This window comes from Diceros bicornis, chromosome 3 (assembly GCF_020826845.1).
Source record: "Diceros bicornis minor isolate mBicDic1 chromosome 3, mDicBic1.mat.cur, whole genome shotgun sequence".
Classification (NCBI taxonomy): domain Eukaryota; kingdom Metazoa; phylum Chordata; class Mammalia; order Perissodactyla; family Rhinocerotidae; genus Diceros; species Diceros bicornis.
The window spans coordinates 7,250,475-7,270,570 of NC_080742.1; the positions used below are offsets into that span (position 1 = coordinate 7,250,475).

General features: G+C 35.5%; 1 protein-coding gene across 2 annotated transcripts in view; it reads right to left on the minus strand.

Annotated features, from left to right (window-relative positions):
• Window positions 1–20,096, minus strand: part of CDK13 (cyclin dependent kinase 13) — a 115,183-nt gene that overhangs the window by 81,024 nt on the left and 14,063 nt on the right. For both annotated transcript variants that reach the window (XM_058570643.1, XM_058570633.1), the window contains exons 2-4: window positions 8,112–8,753; window positions 2,251–2,421; window positions 711–850 (exon numbers count right to left, since the gene is read on the minus strand). In XM_058570643.1, coding sequence (XP_058426626.1) covers window positions 711–850; window positions 2,251–2,421; window positions 8,112–8,753 — 953 coding nt within the window. The remainder of the gene's footprint in view (window positions 1–710; window positions 851–2,250; window positions 2,422–8,111; window positions 8,754–20,096) is intronic.

Genomic DNA, 20,096 nt, shown 5'->3' on the forward strand with positions numbered 1-20,096 from the left:
TATGTTCTGAAAGATTAACCTGCTAAATCTGGCCTACAAATAAAGGGTAATTTCTACAGAAAAAAACATATTTTGGCCAAAAATAAAAGTTTTGCACAAGGCTTAATACAACAAAAGTTACCACTAAGACAGATTAATAATTAAGGTCAAGATACTTTTTACCCTTGATTATTAATGACATAAGAATTTCTTCACCATAAAAGAAAAGAAACCTAAATCCCACGTCACAATACTAAAGAAACACTTTAAAAAATATATAGGTATACGCACCCACTTATAGGTACTCATATCTTACATAAGTACACATATAAAATAAAATAAAAAACAAGATGAAACAAAGGCAAGATAAATTCGAGTTTAGGGGCCAGCCTGGTGGCGCAGCAGTTAAGTTCGCGCACTCTGCTTTGGCAGCCTGGGGTTCAGATCCTGGGCGCGGACCTCCTCACCGCTCATCAAGCCATGCTGGGGCGGCGTCCCACACAGAGGAACTGGAAGGACCTACAACTAGGATATACAACTATGTACTGGGGGCTTTGGGAGAAAAAGAAAAAAAAGAGGAAGACTGGCAACAGATGTTAGCTCAAGGCAAAGCTTCCTCAAAAAAAAAAAAATTAGAGTTTAACTTTTTTTTTAATTTGTTTTTAATTTGTTTAAACACAAATTAAGCACATTCCACAGGTCCAAAGAGCCGCAGCATTTGGCATTCTTACCAGTGTCTTTATCCCTGGCCTTGTAAACTTGTCCATAGGTACCTTCTCCAATAATTCCGATGATATCAAATTTATCCACGCAGCGTTTTCCCCAGTCAATATCTTTTTCTTTGATTTCACCATAGCGAGGCCCACATATTCTATCAAATATAGTTCTGAAGTTTTTATATACAATCAAGCAAATTGAATAAACTGTTTAATACTCAATATCCACCCTCCACCCAATCTTATATCCTTTATTTCCCCCCACCCTTGCATATTTGTGAACATCTATCTAGAACAAGTAACACTGTGATTTGGTATTATAAGTTATCATGAAAGTCAAGGTATCATTTCTCCATATTGACTCTTCTTCTGAAGACTAACAATTAAACCGGGAAAGAGAAGAATTAAAGCTTGTATGAAGCACTTCAGAAATAAAATGTAATTTTTCAGTGAGTGGATAAAACCGACACTAATACAAAGAGTCAAAGTTCTCTAACCAACCTCCAGAATGTTTTCTTTTTCATTCATTTACAATATATATATCTGCTTTCAAAAAACAAAAATTTGATAACGAACATTACCAAAAATCTAACTATACAGCTTACTGACAAATTTAGACTTACGGCTAGATGAAATTATCTTAAAAATGGAAACACCAGAAAGACTTTTAGTCTGAGAGTATAAAAGTATTAATATAATCAACTGTCAGGAATCCACACTTTAAGTACATGCGTGTATTATATATATATGACAAATATTTGACATTCTTCAAAAAGATTTGCAATTTTGTAGTATTTTAATATTCTGGTAGGTAATAGAAACTTAAGTAAAAAAATAAAGCTACAACACTCAAGGAGAGTCTACTTTAAAAGTTTTCTAGCTTTCTACTCCATACTAGAAAATCACCCTTACACTAGGCGCTACCTGAACAGCAATTCTAAAATCAGATCTAACTCAGTCTTACTCACACTTCCCCTTGGTTAAGTACAAGTAAAAAAAGAAATCAATGTTCTCCTCCCTTAACTGATGAACAGGTTTCGAGGGAAAGAGTTATCTCTAGGCACTTACTTGAAGCTAATTTAGGATACAGATTTCAAACCTTCTTCCACTCCACCACCTCTTGCGAAATGAAGAATGCCTTTAGTTATGGGAGCAAAGGAAGCTAAAAGCAAAGGAAAACATAGCAGCTTGCCCATTACTAATTTTGTTTGGGCTCACTGAATGCTGACTTCCATCTTGTCCAATTTCAGTGTTTCTGTGTTATTTAAATATCTTAATTATAAAAATTATCTTTAACACATACAATACCCCAAGAAATTAATACATTACAAATTGTGAGGGAAAATTAAATTTGGTTTTATTAGTCATTTTGAATAGGTATGCAGGCAATTATGAAAATTTTTTTCAAAACTCTAATAGAATTTATTCATATACTTAAGATGAAAGAATAAATACACTTTTATTATTTTATATCTTAATTTTGTGTTTTATGATTTTACGATGATCCAGAATCACCTCTGGTCAATTTAAGAGCAGGTAGAAAGCAAGCACATACTTAGGCCTCCTTTTACTATGTAACTGTGTTGCTGTTTTCTTTTCCTCTGGACTCTTTGAGAGATCATCTCCGCCTGGTAGCTCAGGGGGCAGTGGTAAATCAGCAAGTAGACATCGTAGTTTCTTTTCTACTTCTTTTTTAACTGCTTTTACTGAAATATTTCCTCGTAAGCTAAAAAAGAAAGGAGTCAGACAAATAAACAAAACACAAAAATGTATTTCACGGAGAAGTGAAAATGCAACCATGTCTTACATTTAAGTAGAATGCAATGGCAAAATAAACTGAGTTTCTTTACTTTCCAGCTAAAATAATATACTATATCCAACTGCAAAATACAAAATTTGGGGGTAAAAATGATAATTAGATAAAAAAAGAAAATCTGAACAAAGTATGGACTTTAGTTACTAATAATGTATCAATATTGGTTCATTAATTGTAACAAATGTACCATACTAGTTAACTAAGATGTTAATAACGAAGAAACTGAGTACAGGGTATATGAGGACTCTGCAGTATTACTGCAATTTTTCTGTAATTCTAAAACTGTTCTAAAAAAATAGTATATTTTAAAAAATGATATACAATTACTATAAAACTATAAATTAAAAGTGAAAGTTAGGGGCTGGTCCGGTGGCATAACGGTTAAGTTCGCGTGTTCCGCTTTGGCAGCCCAGGGTTCGCTATGCTGAGGCAGCATCCCACATAGAAGAGCTACAACTCCTCAACTATGACACACAACTATGCACTGGGGCTTTGGGGAGACAAAAGGAAAGAGGAAGACTGGCAACAGATGTTAGCTCAGGGCCAATCTTCCTCAAAAAAAACAAAACAAAGTCAACTAGTCATGCTTTACAGGAAAATTCATTAGTTTTGTAATAGCATTTGATTTAATTCTGGTGGAGAGACAAAAACTGGTTTGTTGTAAGAAATAAATAGAACTACATCCTACTATTTATCTTGCCTGTTTAAATAACCACAAACACCTAATTTAGCTTCACCGTTTTGCAGGGTTAATTCTTCTAAATTGGACAGTGATTCTTTAAAAATTTTTTAAGGCTCTAGCTTACTAGCATTACAGGTGAAAGTTTAAGCTCAGCTAGTTTTGTACTTTTTATGACTACATAAAAAAAATAAATACATAAAGAGCTCTGATTTTTAAAGTATATCTTAACTTGGTACTTACTTTAAACCTCCCAGGTATTACAAAATCTGTTTAATAATATGACATGTTGAAAGAGAATCTTATAATGATAATATAATTTGGACTTCACATACTTTCGTTATGAAAAAGTTTAGTGAGACTACACTGCTGTAGTCAGAAACTGCTAATGATGTTATCAATGTAAATCATTTTATTTTAATTATTACTTCTATTCATGTTGAATATTAATATTATTGTACAACAAATGGATCCTTTAATACCATCTGATAAAAACTATTTATCAGTAATCCTAATAAAATTGTGCCTTATCTTTATAACCTCATGGTACTCACTAGCAGGTTCTTTAACGGGGAAAACATGAAGGAAACTGGTTTACAGTTTTATTTTTAAAGTAATGGTATCACACAGCCCACTTTTCAATTTTAATGTCCCTCCATTCAACAAATACTGATTGTACACTTCTATGTGCTAGGTATTATGTAAGGCATTGGAGTTTAACAAGAAAAACAATAACAGATACATTAAGATACAGTTCCTCTCAGAAAGGAGCTTACAGTCTTTTGGAAGACAGTCAGGTAAGCAGCAGGATAAAGTACTACACAAACCGATTCCCAGAGCAATGTGGTAGCTAAATCAAGATTGAAAGACAGTAAAAGCTTCTTTCTAGAAAAGGTACCACTTGAACTCTGTCTGAAAATAAGCCAATTTAAAATAATTTTTATTTAGAAAACTGTAGTCTCTAATTTGTAATTAGGCTTCAAAAATTCTTATTTTTCTAAAGATTCAAATCAACATTTTGGGGGAAAAAAATTAACAGTGTTACTTTTACTTACAACTTAAAATTTAAAAGACTGTATTCAAATATATCATTGTATGAACTATCAAATTCAGCAAGACTCTCAGACTTAAGAGAAATAAAATATCACTTTCCAAGAATAACATTATATAATTAAAAACACCATATTTTCACTGAATACTTGCAACAACCAAACAAGAAATGTGATTTTAAAATGTTTCTATATACTACAGCAGTAAAAACAACAAAATGCCTTAACGAGAAGGGTACAAGACCAATAGAAGAACATTAAAAGATATGACTGATGAACACAAAACTAGATCTGAATGAACAGAAAGAAACCATGTTTCTGTATGGGAAACTCTAATACAGTAAAGCTGTCAGTCTCCAACTTAACCTATTACATTTAACAGAGTCCCAAGCAAAACCGGAACAAGTTTTTTAAAAACAATTTGACAAGCTGACTGACTATAAAATTTGTCTAAAAATAAAGGCAAAAAACTGCCAAGAAATTTCTGAAAAAGAATAAAGAAGTGGGATTTGCCATGTCATATGGTTTACCTGTTTAAAAGATCCCAAACTAGACACCAATGGCTGCCTAAAGTTAACGAATATGTATTACTGTCTACCCAATGTTTTGCAAAAACTGGGAATTGTCAATATTTTTAAATCAGAAGATTTACATAACCATTCAGATTCCAGGCTTCTTTAAAAAATCAAAAGCTCTAGCAACACTGAGCCCAAATTCATGTACAGCAGCACTGAAGTTGTGGTTGAATAGCAGGGCTATTTACTAATCAGTAATTTACTCCATCCTTTCACTTTTACATTACCTGCCTACCGCTGTAATATAAATTTGAGTCTGAGAGCCAATATACCAGGCATCTAAAGAAGTTAAAACAGAAAAGTACTGGCAAAGAAATAATAAGACATGTTAATAAAAAAGAGACTCCAGAAACACATAAATATTTATAAGAATTTTTATATATGGCACCACAAATCAGTGAGGTGGATTATTCAATAAACGATGTTAGTAACAACTAGACCTATTAGTCCACAGGGTGATGGGGAAGAGCAGATAATCAGACCATGCCTTTCTTCTTCTTACAATAACCAAAAACAAATTTCTGTGAAATTTGAGTTAATCCTTTTTTAACTTTATAATCTCATAAGTTTTAAAGGAAAAATGACATATCTAACTACATTATAAAATGGGAAACATCCATGGGCTGGCCTGCTGGCATAGTGGTTAAGTTCACACGCTTCGCTTCAGTGGCCCAGGGTTCGCAGGTTTGCATCCTAGGCGTGGACCTACACACCACTCATCAAGCCATGCTGTGGCAGCATCCCACATACAAAATAGAGGAAGACTGGCACAGATGGTAGCTCAGAGACAATTTTCCTCAAGCAAAAAAGAGGAAGACTGGCAACAGATGTTAGCTCAGGGCCAATCTTACTCAGCAAAAAAAAAAAGAAAAAAAAACAAAGGGAAACATCCATACAGCCAAAAACAAAACAATAAATGTTAAAGAAAAGCAACAGACTCTGAGAGGCAAAGGTCAGGATCTCTAACACAGGGAGCACATACAAATCAATTAGAAAAAGGAAAATAATCTTAAGGAAAAGACAGCATAAGACATGAACAAGCAACAAGGAAAAAATAGCCAACAAATGTTCAGAAAGATGCTGTATCTCAATAATCAGAAAAATGCAAAATTAAATAATTACACATTTTAAAGTTTGTCAAAAATTCAAAATTAACAACATTCAGTGTTGCTGAAACAATTTCATACATTTGGGTGCATAAATTGGTACACAGTCTCATTAACATACAATTGGGAAGTTTCTATCAATTTTAAATGTGCAGACTTTGGCCTTGCAACTATCCTACAAAAATTGCTCACATGCACATAAAATATTAATATATAAGAAGAGTTTAATTGCAAACAATTATAAATCTGAGTATCCATTAATCAACAGCAGAATAGTTAATAAGAGCATGATACATCCATTCCTCTAGATAGGAATACTGAACCTATCGATACCAACATGGAAAGATCTCCAACATATTAAATGAAAAAAACAACTCAAGAAATATTATGCATAGTATGATCTTAATTTTTTTTAAAAAGAAAACAATTTATTATATGAAAACATACAGTTAACAGTCTATCTTATGATTTTCAGAGAGTAATGGATTCCAGGTCTGGGAGAGAAGCAAAGTTCAAAGTGAGCCTAAAAGATACTATTTGGCTAGGAAGCAAGGAAGCACTCAAAAACAAATGGAGTCATGTCAAAAGGACAAAAGAGTCAGCTTCAAAGACTTCCGAGTGGCCAAATTCAGACAACTGGAGCATCAAAAAGAGTGACTGTAACTGGTGTTGAATCAATCTTTGGCCACATATGTCAGTAGCAGTACTCAAGAGTCTTAAGAAACTTCTATATCCATGAAACATACAAACACATTCAAAGAAAGAAAAGCAGAGAACAACAAACAAAAGAGAGAAGACACAGAAAAGAAGGTGGGTCAAAAAATTTTTGTAATGACCAAGTATGCAATGTGCCACCATCACCATCTCATTAAAAACAGATGCACAAAGAATATCCTCTTTAAGCATTCACATGGGTACGTCCTGAGTTTTTGAAAATATCACCAGTAAAAATTCACCCCGAAAGTATATATGAAGAATAAAGTAGAGAACAACCAGTCTCACTGGTCCAGAATCACCGGATTCTTGACAACTCGGTTATTCTCTCACTAATGAAGTGACTCAATTCTGCACTCATGCCTCTCTCTCTGTGTGCTGGAGAGCCTATTCCAGGACTCATCAAAATCACAAATCACTACTGTTTTGAACCTTTAGTGTCCCTAGAGAAGAGTCAAACCTGCAAATACCACAGAGTAGTATAATTGGATAACACACCTAATTAAATTGGATGGGGTCTCTCGGCAACATTTTTGACCGGAGAAAAAAGATGCCTCAGAGGGCGTGAAAACAGGAATTTTTGTTTGTTTCAAATTATAAAATTTCCATAATGCTAGCCAAAGTGAGCACTTGAAAGACTTGCCCACATGGCATTTTTATCCACTTGTTTCCAAATTCTATAAAGATGTCAGATAGAAAAATTGTCCATATGGTTGCTTTCTGACAGAAAGTAGGGGGAGAAAACAGTTCTGATTTCTTCATCAAAATAAAAATGAAAAAGGTTAAGTGCTATAATATGGAGATATCACACGATAGCATAATGCTTCTATGCTAGCATACCTTTTAGAAACATTCTTAGAACTACATTTACTTTACGGTCACTCTTACCAAATAAAAAACGAGTCATACTCCCAATATTCACAACAGAAATTTGTAAACATGTTAAAGGAAAGCATAACCACATTATAGGTTTTCTGTAATATGTAATTAATCTCTAATAGCAAAAAGTTAAGAGTCAAGAAAAGACTAAAAAGTGATAAATTCATAAAGCCATCTAAAGTGATAAATTTATAAGGCCACTGTAGAAACTTGGAAACAACCAACATACATGCTTTATACCATCTAGGGCAGACTCGCTCATAAAATGTCCTGTCTCTGACAGTATCATCAAGGAATACTAAGCTAAAGAAAATACTGGCATTTCTAACTCCCGAATTCAAACTGAAATATACATTGTACCCCAAGGCAACTGCAAATTTTTCCTGGAATTCTTAGCATAAACTATGATTTTGTCACTTTACAACTATAATTTATAAGCAATGTGCTTCATTTTAAGATGTACATAATAAAGAGAATTAATTCATTTACTTACAGTCTTTGTTTAATAAAGTTTTTTTTTGAGGGGGTCAAATAATTTCTCACTTTAAACTTGCATTTTTTTTCTTTAAATAGTATTGACAAAATTTTTTGTTCTTACCTATCAGCATCTTTATCTTCAGGGAGCATGGGAGGCAAAGGTAATGGTGGTAATGTAGAAGTCACTAAAGCCACATGTTGCTCCTTCTCCTTGGCTCCTATGCTTGGTGTAAGTGGTTTGGTTTTCTCTTTAAGAGATACTGGTTCCTCCTTTGTAGCAGCAGATTTACTCTCCTTCCCAACTACAACTGCTTTCTTGGTGGCTTTATCTACAATCAAATTATTGTCCACCTTTGTTACCTGAAGAGGTGGCTTTGTTTTTGCCTTGTCGTTCTTTAAAGTTCCACCACTTGAGGGAGAAGGTGCATGCTCAGTTTTAAGTTTCTTCACATCCTTCACATGGTTAGTTTGTGATGCACTGGCACCAGTTTCTGTGTTCCCCTTGGTAGGTGTAGAAGTGTTTGAGGCTTTGGTAGCTTTGGCAGCGGCCTCTGCAGCTTTCGCTGCCTCTGCAGCTCTTGCTGCCTCTGCAGCTCTCGCTTTTTTATTCTTGTTCAATTCAGCTGCCAAGCTACTCTTCAGAGTTAGTGTGCTAGGAGAAATGCTAGAATGACGACTTCTGGATCTAGACAATCTGTGCCTGCTACGAGATCTTGAATGCCTAGATGAATATGGGCTTCTGCTTCGGGATTTGGCAGACCGTCTGGTGGAAAATAATTAAGATTTAGTCAGTAATTCAGAGAAGTTCAGTTTGAAATTTACCAAAACTGCTAACTTGAGCCTGTGAAATAGAACAGAAATTTATTTAATTTCAAAAGCATAATACTATAGTTTTTATGGGAGGATTTTTAAAAAACAAAAAGTGCTTTCAAGTGGAATATTATCTGGTGGCTACAGTTATTCTGAAAATAGACTGACTGTCTTGATCTTGGTCTGGCCTACTAAGGCTCAAATGTGAGGGTGGATGAAAGTAGATTTCTGTGAGAAGAAATATAGTCGACTCTCCCTATTCACGGGTTCCACGTCCGCAGATTCGACCAACCACGGATCAGAAGACATACGACGGTTCTCTCTCTACTGATATACACATACAGACTTCTTTTCTTGTCACTATTCCCTAAACAATACAGCATAACAACTATTTACATAGCATTTACATTGTACTAGGTATTATAAGTAATCTAGAGATGATTTGAAGTATACAGGAGGATATGCGTCGGTTGTATGTAAATAGTACACCATTTCATATAAGGGACTCAGATTTTGGTATCTACAGGGATCCTGGAACCAACCCCCTGTGAATACCGAGGGACGACTGTAAGAATTAGGGGGAAAAAGTGTGACAAGGCATTACTGTTGTCTCAGAAAATAGAAGTAGGCAACAAGGATGCACCAATTGCAGCAGTAGAGGGTGAAGTCTGACCAATCTTCAACCAGCGAGAGAATCTCTACATCTCAAAAGCACCCTCACCTGTAAGTTCAGAACTAAGTAGTGCTCTGTCTACTGCAAGAGTGAAAAAGATGAAACCTGTCATTAGGCAGTAAGTAAAAACAGTCTCTACATCTTGGAAATTACTTAATAATGACTGTGCAATTCACTTCTCAAAAATTACCGGAAAACACAAAAACTAATATATATTTAAAAGTATGGTGGCAATCAAAGTTCCTATAAAACAAATGCAGCACAGCACCAAGAGAAATAAAGCTGAGCTTTTCAAATCCACACCTTAGCAAAACTTAAAAAAAAAAATACTCACAAGACAAAGGCACTGTGACAGTACTTTGACATGTTTGACATATCTCATTTAAAACCACATCAACCCCAGTCAAGTATCTGCAGTTTACAGACAAGAAATTGAATCTAAAATGTTATCTGAAGTCAATCCCATACTCATTAATAGCTGCACTGATTATTATCTTACTGCCACTACCCTGTCTCTCCAATATTCTTCAGCCCTATGCTGTGCCCAAGGAGGCTGACCTCAACAGATGCATCTTATGGGTTCCAGTGATATCTGTCACTAGCAGAAGATCAAAAGGCAGAAAAGGCTGGATTATTTCTTCCTAGCTCCCTCCCTCCTCTTGGCCACATTTTCTGACAGAAGCTGTGTCCCTCTACTACCACAGCTCGTGTCAGGCACCCCCTTCTCCACAGCTCTCACCAGGCTCTAATAACACTATATTTCCCTTGCCCCTTTGAGCTTCCCTCTATAACTAGTGAAAGCAACCCTTGTGGGTTCCCTTAATCCACCCCTATCTCTGTGGTCCTTCATTAAAGTCTCTTAAACCATCTGAGTTGAATTCAGTTTCCCTCTAGAACCTTGTCTTATCTAGTTGTATGCCAGGTCTTACACTCAGATCTTTTGACTCTAAAGTAGGTAAGTTAACACAATTAATACATTAACACACTGCCAAGGAGATAGCTCTTGCTGGAAGTTATGGGGAGAGGGTAAATGAAGCGAAGAGATTCCTAGGATCCCGTTAAGTAAATGGGCAGAGAAAAGGAAAAACTGGAAATACTTGTGTATATCTGACATTAATATAATATGGCGCAAAAAGTTAAACATTCTACAATTGTAGGATGAAAACAAAATGATTAGGTTTAGAATAAATGCAAATACAATTCAACTTCTCCCTTGTTCTCTCGAAAACATTTCAAAATGTACACAGGGCCTACTAGCGTTCAGCATTGAGCTAGTGTTTCATACAAACCCCATACTTTACACAAAGTATTTATGTAACATTATTTTAGATTAATGGGACCACTGGTTTAGAACACATTCTAATATAAGGCTTGCTTATCATTAAATATTCATATACACCAATCATTAAAATCACCCACCTTGTAAGCTCATGATGTCTTACTAAAAGAACTGAAATGGATAGTAGATAGCAAGTCCTTGTTTTATAGATAAGATTTTTCTTCTTTTTAAAAATGTTTTTTCTAATATTTCTGTACTGTAGAATCTGCAGCGAACACATAATACCTGTTTCTTGTTTGTTTTTAATGTTTTTAAGAAGTTATAGGATCTCTTTAAAAAAGTTAAGAGAACTTTTTATGTTTCTAAGGTTTCCCAAATTCATACAACACAAAGCAGAACCAGGATAAAATATCCAGTTTCCTGAAACCCAACTGGTTAGTGCTGTTAATTAGGTTAGTGTTCCTTACGGAAAGAACATAGTTATTGTTCACTCAACTATATCACCGTCTCTCCAAGAGCCCAGATCTTCTGAAATTGTGCCTAATTAACAAACACTCATTCTTAAAAATTTTACTATAATAATATCTAATCCCTCATTACGTAAAATAATATAGAACAGCACTATCCAATAGAACTTTCTGGGATGACAGAAATGTTCTACACATGTGATGTCCAATACAGCAGCCACTACTCACAACATTTTTTAGCCTAATTCTTGTACCTTGCTTATTTCATATGCTAAAAGAAGCTATGTCCATTTCAAAAACTTGTTGATAACCCTTCTAAAAAGGTACAAAAATGCTTCCCATGCAAAGATGGTTCAACATATGCAAATCAATAAAAGTGATACACCATATTAAAAAAATAAAGAATAAAAATCATATGATAATCCCCATAGATGCAGAGAAAGCATTTGACAAAATTCAACATCCTTTCATGATAAAAACGAAACAAATTGGGTATAGAAAGAACATACCTCAACATACTAAAGGCCATATATGACAAGCCTACAGCTAACATCATACTCAACAGTGAAAAGTTGAAAGCTTTTCCTCTAAGATCAGGAACAAGACAATGATGCTCACTCTTGCCACTCTTATTTAACACAGTATCTCAAGTCCTAGCCAGAACAATTAGGCAAGAAAAAGAAACAAAAGGTATCAAAATTGGAAAGGAAGAAGTAAAATTTTCTGTTTGCAGATGACATGATCATAAAGATAGAAAATGCTTCAAGACTCCACTCAAAGCTGTTAGAACTAATAAACAAATTCAGTAAAGTTGAAGAATACAAAATCAATATACAACAATCAGTTGTGTTTCTATAAATTAGCAACAAACTATTGGAAAGAGAAAGCAAGAGAACAATCCCATTTACAACAGCATCAAAAAGAGCAAAATACTTAGGAATAAATTTACCCAAGGAGGTGAAAAAAATTTAAGATAAATACTAAATGGAAAGATATTCCATTTTCAGGAATTAGAATAATTAATATTGTCAAAATGCCCAGACTACCCAAGGAATTTGCAGACTCAATGCGATCCCTATCAAAATTCCAATGACATTTTTCACAGAAACAGAAAAACCAATCCTAAAATTCAAATGCAACCACAAACGACCCCAAAAACAATCTTGAGAAAGAAGAACAAAGCTGGAAGTATCACACACCCTGATTTCAAACTATATTACAAAGCTACAGTAATCAAAACAGTATGGTATTGGCATAAAAACAAAGACACAGATCAAGAGAACAGAATGGAGAGCCCAGAAATAAACCCATGCATCCAGTCATACCTCAGTATCTGTCGGGGACTGGTTCCAGGAACCCCCACGGATACCAAAATCCATGGATGCTCAAGTCTTTTATATAAAATGGCCTAGTACAGTGAATACAGTTGGCCCTCCTATTCGCGGGTTTCACATCCGCGGATTCAACCAACCACATGCAAAACTCACAGATACAGAGGGCCGATTGTACATGGTCAATTAATTTTCAACAAAGGAGCCAAGAATATGCAATGGGGAAAGGATAATCTCGCTAATAAATGGTGCTGGGAAAAGTGGATAGCCACATGCAAAAAAATGAAACTGGACCCTTATCTTATATAATATACAAAAATCAACTCGAAATGGGTTAAAGACTTGAACATAAGACCTGAAACCATAAAACTCATAGCCGGAAACACGGGGTAAGCTCCTTGACATTGGTCTAGGCAATGATCTTTTGGATTTAACACCAAAAATAAAGGAAACAAAAGCAAAATTAAACAAGTGTGACTACATCAAACTAAAAAACTTATGCACAGCAAAGGAAATCATCAACAGAATGAAAAGGCAACCTATAGAATGGGAGAAAGTATTTGCAAACCACATATCTGATAAGGGGTTAATATTCAAAATATACAAAGAACTCATACAACTCAAATAGAAAAAAAAAAAACCAATTAAAAAATGGACAGAGGATGTGAATAGACATTTTTGCAAAGAAGACATCCAAATGGCTAATAGGTACCTGAAAAGGTGTTCAACATCATCACTACTCACCAGGGAAATGAAATTCAAAACCACAATGAAATACCACCACACATCTGCTAGAATGTCTATTACAAAAAAGAGGAGATGATAAATGCTAGCAAGGATGTAGAGAAAAGAGAACCTTTGTAAACTGTTGGTGGGAATGTAAAGTGATACAGCCACTATGGAAAACAGTATGGAGGTACCCCTAGAAGTCAAAAATAGAACTACCATACGATCCAGCAATTCCACTTCTGGGTATATATCCAAAGGAAACAAAATCACTATCTCAAAGAGATATCTGTACTTCCATGTTCACTGCAGCACTACTCACAATAGCCAAGGTAAGGAAACAACCAAGTGTCCATCAACAGGATGAGAGGATAAAGAAAACTGGGGAGGTGGGGTGGGGGGAAGGGTATGTATGTACATGCCTGCGCATGCTTATAAAAATGGTGGAATATTATGCAACCTTAAAAAAAGAAGGCAATCCTGCCATTTGCAACTAGACAGATGAACGTGGAAGGCATTATGCTACGTGAAATAAGCCAGAAAAAGACAAATACTGCATGGTATCACTTACATGTGGAATCTGAAAAAGAAAAAGTCAAACTCATAAAATAGAATAGTTGCCAGGAGTTAGAGTGTATGGGAAACGGGAAGGAGTTGGTAAAAGGGTACAAACTTTCAGTTATAAGATGAACAAGGTCTGAAGATTTAATGTATAGCATGGTGACTACAGTTGATAATACTGTATTGTATAAGTGAAATTAATTTGCTAAGAGAGTAGAACTTAAGTGTTCTCACCAAAAAAAAAAAAAAGGTAAATATGTGAGGTGATGGATGTGTTAATTAACTCAATTGTGGGAACCTACTCACAACGTATACATAAATCAAATCATCACGTTGACACTTTAAATATATTACAATTTTATTCATCAATTATATCTTAAACTGGGGGAAAAATGCTTCCCAAACTGAAAAGCACTATATAAATAAAAAGTGGTATTACTTTTTAAAAAATCTGTCTCTCTCAGTCATCCCTTTTGTTACCTTCTCAGTCAAAACTCTAAATATTCCTATGTAATTTGCCATGTATTGGTATCATAACAGCTCTATTAACTATATCAGTACTATAGCAGTCTCTTAAATTCGTCTTGTTTCAAATATACACCCTATCTAATCCATACTTAGATGCAAAGCAAACATCTTCCTCTAACATCTGCTCCTTGCCATTCTCTATTTTTAATTTCACCACTCTCCTCCACCCAGTTACCCAGGCTAGAAATCTTTCCAGTTTCCTCATGCCCATACCACAGCCCACCAGTTGTCTCATTTAACTGATTGTAACTCTACATTCCCTTACATCCATACTTCTTTGCATGTTTCCTATTGCTGCTCTAACAAATTACCACAAATTTAGTGGCTTAAATGACACAAATTTATTATCTTACAGTTCTGGAGGTCAGAAGTCCAAAATCAGTCTCATTGGGCTAAAATCAACATGTCAACAGAGCTTTGTTCCTTCTGCAGTCTCTTGGGAATATCTGTTTCCTCACCGTTTCCAGCTTCAAAAGGCTGTCCATTCCTTAGTTCATGGTCCTGCATCAATCCAACCTCTGCTTCTATCACCACATATCCTCTCTCCCTCTGCTTCTGTCATCACATGGCCTTTTCTGACTCTGACCCTTCTGCTTCCTTTTATAATGACTCATGATTACATAGGACCAACCTGTACAATCCAGGGTAATATCTCCATCTCAAGATCTCTATTTTAATCACATCTATAAAGTCCCTTTTGCCATGTAAGGTAACATTCACATGGACATCTTTGCTGGGGCCATTATTCAGCCTACCACACCCACTTCTTCTATTCTCAAGGCCACTATTCTATTTCAGACCTCATTACCTCTCCTCTAGGCTACCTTATCATCTTAAAAATAACTGATCTCTTCATATCTAGTTTCTCTCTGCTCCAATTATTTCTACAGACACCATAACCAAACTGTCACCGTTCAGTGATAATTACATGTTCCAAATTCACTCACTTTCCTTCTCTTTTTAGTAGTTATTCCAAACCTTCACAACTTTCTTCAAGCTCACAACACCATTCTCAAAGTCTTTTTTTAACACCACTTTATTTCTATTTTGCAGGAAAAAAACAAAGACTATCAGGCATGTCTCCTGCCTGCAAACAATCTGTACCTCCATCCACCTCACATTCCCCCTGATCTCAGAGTAGAAGTGTTCCTCTTCCAATCCAAGGCTAACTCCTCTATAGTGCTATCAATCCCATACTCTCTAGATCCTTACTTCAAAGAGTGTGGCCCACAAATCAGCCTCACCTGGGAGCTTATCAGAACTGCTGTATCTCAGACCCAAACCCAGACCTCCTGAATTCAGAATCTGCATTTTAGTAAGATCCCCATTAAAGTTTGAGATGCACAATGCTAAGCTCCTCTATGGTTACTCTATTACTTATGACTTAACTCTGATATCCATTTGCTATTTCCTCTCAAGGAATAAATAACTCAAGTCTCTAAGATCTTTAAAAACAAACAAGAAAAAACAAGCAAATGATGATAACTTGATATTGTATCTTTAGCTCTCCTTCCAATTACAGGCAAATTCTCATCCCCCCATATACACCTCAAACTATAATCTGGCCTATATCCTCAATGAAATTACTGAGGTAACCCACGACCTACCCTTGGGGGGAAAAAAAGGGAAGAAAAAAAGAAAGAAAAATATCAGTTTCTGTGATGACAATGTTGACAGTAACACCCTTAAAAACATTTCCTAACCACTTCCACTACCTTCTTTTTCCTGATTATTTTCTTACTTCTCTGGCTGCTTCTCAGTGCTCCTTAGTTCCTCTTCTTCGCTATACTCATTCTCCCACAATAACTTAATGTATGCTTATGTATGGCTTAAAATTATTATCTAAACATTGATTACCCCCCAAATCACTCTCCCCCTGCCAATTATCCAACATGCACCTTCAACACAATACAGCTAAAACTATTAAGTTTCCTTTCCAAATCCACTCCTTTTCTCCTTAAACATACCCTATTCTCAGGCAATGGCATCCACTGAAATAGCAGAAATCCAGAAGTCATTCTATATTCCACATGGTCCTTTTTCCTCCCTTTTCCCATATCCAACTGACCTCCAAGTCTTGCCAATTCTACATCTTAAGCATCTCTCCAATTTTCCAGACTCTTTATCCCCATAGCTATTACTCCACATTAGGTCTTACATCATTTCTCACTTGGCCCAGTGCAATAGTCTCCTTACCAGGTTCCCCACCTCAAGTCTCTACCCTTTCCAATTTGCTCTTCATACTGCCACCTGAATCTTTCAGTTATCTCTCTACCAAAACTCTTCATAGCCTTGCACTACATACAAAGACCTTGTCCAGACATCCCAAAACACATAACGTGCCAAGCCTAGAACGTTTCTCTCACATTGTTCTCTTCACCTTTTTTATCTGCTAAGCAGAGAGATACTTCATATTAAAGCAAAATGTCTACAGTGCCTCTACAAAGCCTTTACTTATTATGCCAGGCAGCTGGAGATGTTCCTTGTCCCATGATCCTACCATGCTTTGTTCACACCTCATTAGAATAATAATTAGATAACCTGTCTTCCCCAACAAAACTTAGATCACTGTATCTTCATAGCCCTAACTAGTACAAATCTGGCAATGGTAGACGCTCAAAAAATATTTGCAGAATTAAGCACACTGCTGATAGTATTCCTACTGACTAGAATTCACTTTCCTTAGCCTAGTATTAAGGTGCTACATGATCTGTCTGGTCCTAACCTACCCTTATCAAGTTCTGAATTTGCCTAATGCTTTCATGCCTTCACTCCCACAGATTCACCTACTGAGAATATCCTCTTCTCCTCCATCTCCTATTTATTAAGTCCTTCTTTCAAGGCCTAATACAAGTGTCCTCCCTTCTTCATAAAACCTTACCACCAACTCCAAGAAAGAAGCAAGCTCTCCTTTCTTTGAACCCCCATAGTGCCTTATGTGCATCCTTCTTATGACCTTTATCATTCTTAACTTTGTATTTTAGATATTTACCACATTGTCTACTAGACATATCCTATTTGAAGAGCATAAACCAGGTCTAATTCATTTTTGCATCACTCCACAGTCCTTAGCATTATACCACTCAAATGGAAGTCTTTTATTGAATACACAAACATAGCACTTTGAACCTCAGTTTACAAAGTATTATGTTTTTTTCATTTGACTTGCTCTTCATAGCAACCAAGGTATAGAGAAAGCAGATGGGGCAACTAAGATTAAGAAAATTTATTCAGAGGCCAGGAGCATGAAGAGTTAAAGTCAATACTCAAGACCACGTTTTTCAATCCAAAGCCAGGCACTATTTATTGCTACCACACTATACTACATCCTTCCCCTCCATTTATTTAATTCTTACCTGTCTTTATGGGTCAAGCTAAAGTCCCATCTCCTCTGCAGCCTCCCCATTTGCTGAAATCACATAACATTTGTTGCACACTGCCTTGTCTTTTAAAAACATAAATTGTGTGCGGGGGGGGGGGGGGGGGGGACAGGCAACCCCATGGCACAGTGGTTAAAGTTCAGCACGTTCTGCTTCGGTGGCCTGGGTTTGTGGGTTTGGATCCAAGGCACAGACCTACACTAGTCATCAGCCATGCTGAGGCGGTGACCCACATACAAAATAGAGGAAGACTGGCATAGATGTTAGCTCAGGGCTAATCTTCCTCAAGCAAAATAAAGTGGAAGATTGGTAACAGATGTTAGCTCAGGGTAAATCTACCTCACCAAAAAACAAAAACAAAAACACATAAATTGGATTATGTTATGTCTTTGCCTAAAACTCTCCAATGGCTTCGCATTGCATTTAGGATCAAAATAAAAATCTTTATTGTGATCCACAAGACCCAAACAGCCTCTCATCTTTATTACACCCTCCTTCACTCTCTAGACTCCAGCCACACTAGCCTTTTTTTCTGATTCTTCAAAAGGTCATGCTTCTTCCTGACTTGACACCTTAGCACATACTGTTTTCTCTTCCTGGGATGCTTAGACCATCAATTGGCTGGCTCTTTCTTGTCATTCAGGTCTCCACTTAATTATCAACTCCATAGTAAGGCTTTCTCTCATCAGAAAGATAAATTAGCACATATATACCCCTCTCCTCCACCACTGATCCTACTTATCACCATATCCCCCGTACCTAAAACTGTGTCTGGTGTGTAATAAGGGATCAAAAGATATTTACTGAATCGATGAATAAAACAGGTTATCCACTTCCCCGAATGCCTGCAAATACTAGCAGAATGCTTTTGTAACAGATATCCAGCTAGTTAACTAATGGGCATGGGTCCACTGATAAAATTCTACTTAAAACTAAAAAAATTTAGGAGACAGAATTATATTTAGTTAATTAGCTTCTTCATATAAACACTGAAACGAACTTATTATTTTTATTAACAACCAAATATTCTACAACCATTATCCCATAGGGATTTAACGAGCAAAACTAATTTTTCTTACGTAAACCTATATTCATTCCTTATTTTTAATAACTAGAGGGTCTTCTTGATTAAAAAAATAATACAGCCACAGAACAAATACAAATGGCAAGTAAAGGAATTTAAATGCTCCCTTCTCTCTGGTTCCCAGAAAGGCAAAATAAAATGATGGTAATAAATTTGCATCCCTCAGAATGGCAAAAACAAAAATTTTGAAAATATCAAGTATACAGCAGAATTCAGAGAAATGGTCACTCACATAAATTATCAGAAGGAATATAAAATTGCTAAGCCTTTTTAAAAAGCAATTTGATAGTAATCTATCAAATGCTTTTGATCTAAAATTTCACTTATAAGATCATACCCTACAAAAACATTTCTATGTGTCAAAAGTTATTACACACATATCCTTTAAAGGAGTGCTTATAATATTTATTAAAAAAATGAAAAAATAGCTTAGTGCCCAACAATTGATGGTTAAAAATAGTTTGATAAATTTCATTATGGAATTCTACATAGCCATTGGAAAGGTCTTCAAATCATGCTGCTAAACAGAAAAAGCATGTAAAAAACAATACTTATGGCATAATAACATTCTTCTGTTTATGTATACATATGCTTGTATGTAAGTATATACGCAGAAAAAGGACATACACCAATCTACTTACATGGTTATATATTTGGAAGGAAACGGGAATGAAAAGGACAGAAGGGATCGCTTTCACATCTTGCTCTGTATACCTCTGTACTGTTTCAAGTATTTCATATATAAGTTTTAAATACAAAGACAGTGTAGGTTTAAAAAAGTAAAGCAATTTCACTGTAGAAAACTAAAAAAATACAGAAAAATTTAAGGATGAACACCACCGAAATTACTACAAACCAAACTGTACAGTATGAAAAAACACTGTCAATTTCTTAATAAAAATGAAAAAGGTTGTACAGATTTATTCTTACTCCAGTACACCAACTGCTTAACTTCAAAGACCTAAATCAGAAAATCATGAGCATTTAAGTAACACTACAGATAAAGAAAATGCTATCAACATTAATGCATACATTTTTCGTAACAAAACATTTTTCAAATGTTTCTTCAGGCACAGCATATGAGGAAATCAATGTGGCCAGTCATTACACACATACTACAAAATAGGAGATTTCCTTTTTCTCACCCTTAGCACAATAATGAATAATTACACAGGCTGGTGTATAAGAGTCAACCAAAGCCACCCAGAATTTTTTTTTGACACCAAAAATTAGACTGAGGGAAATAATTTTTTTTTTCTAAAGATTT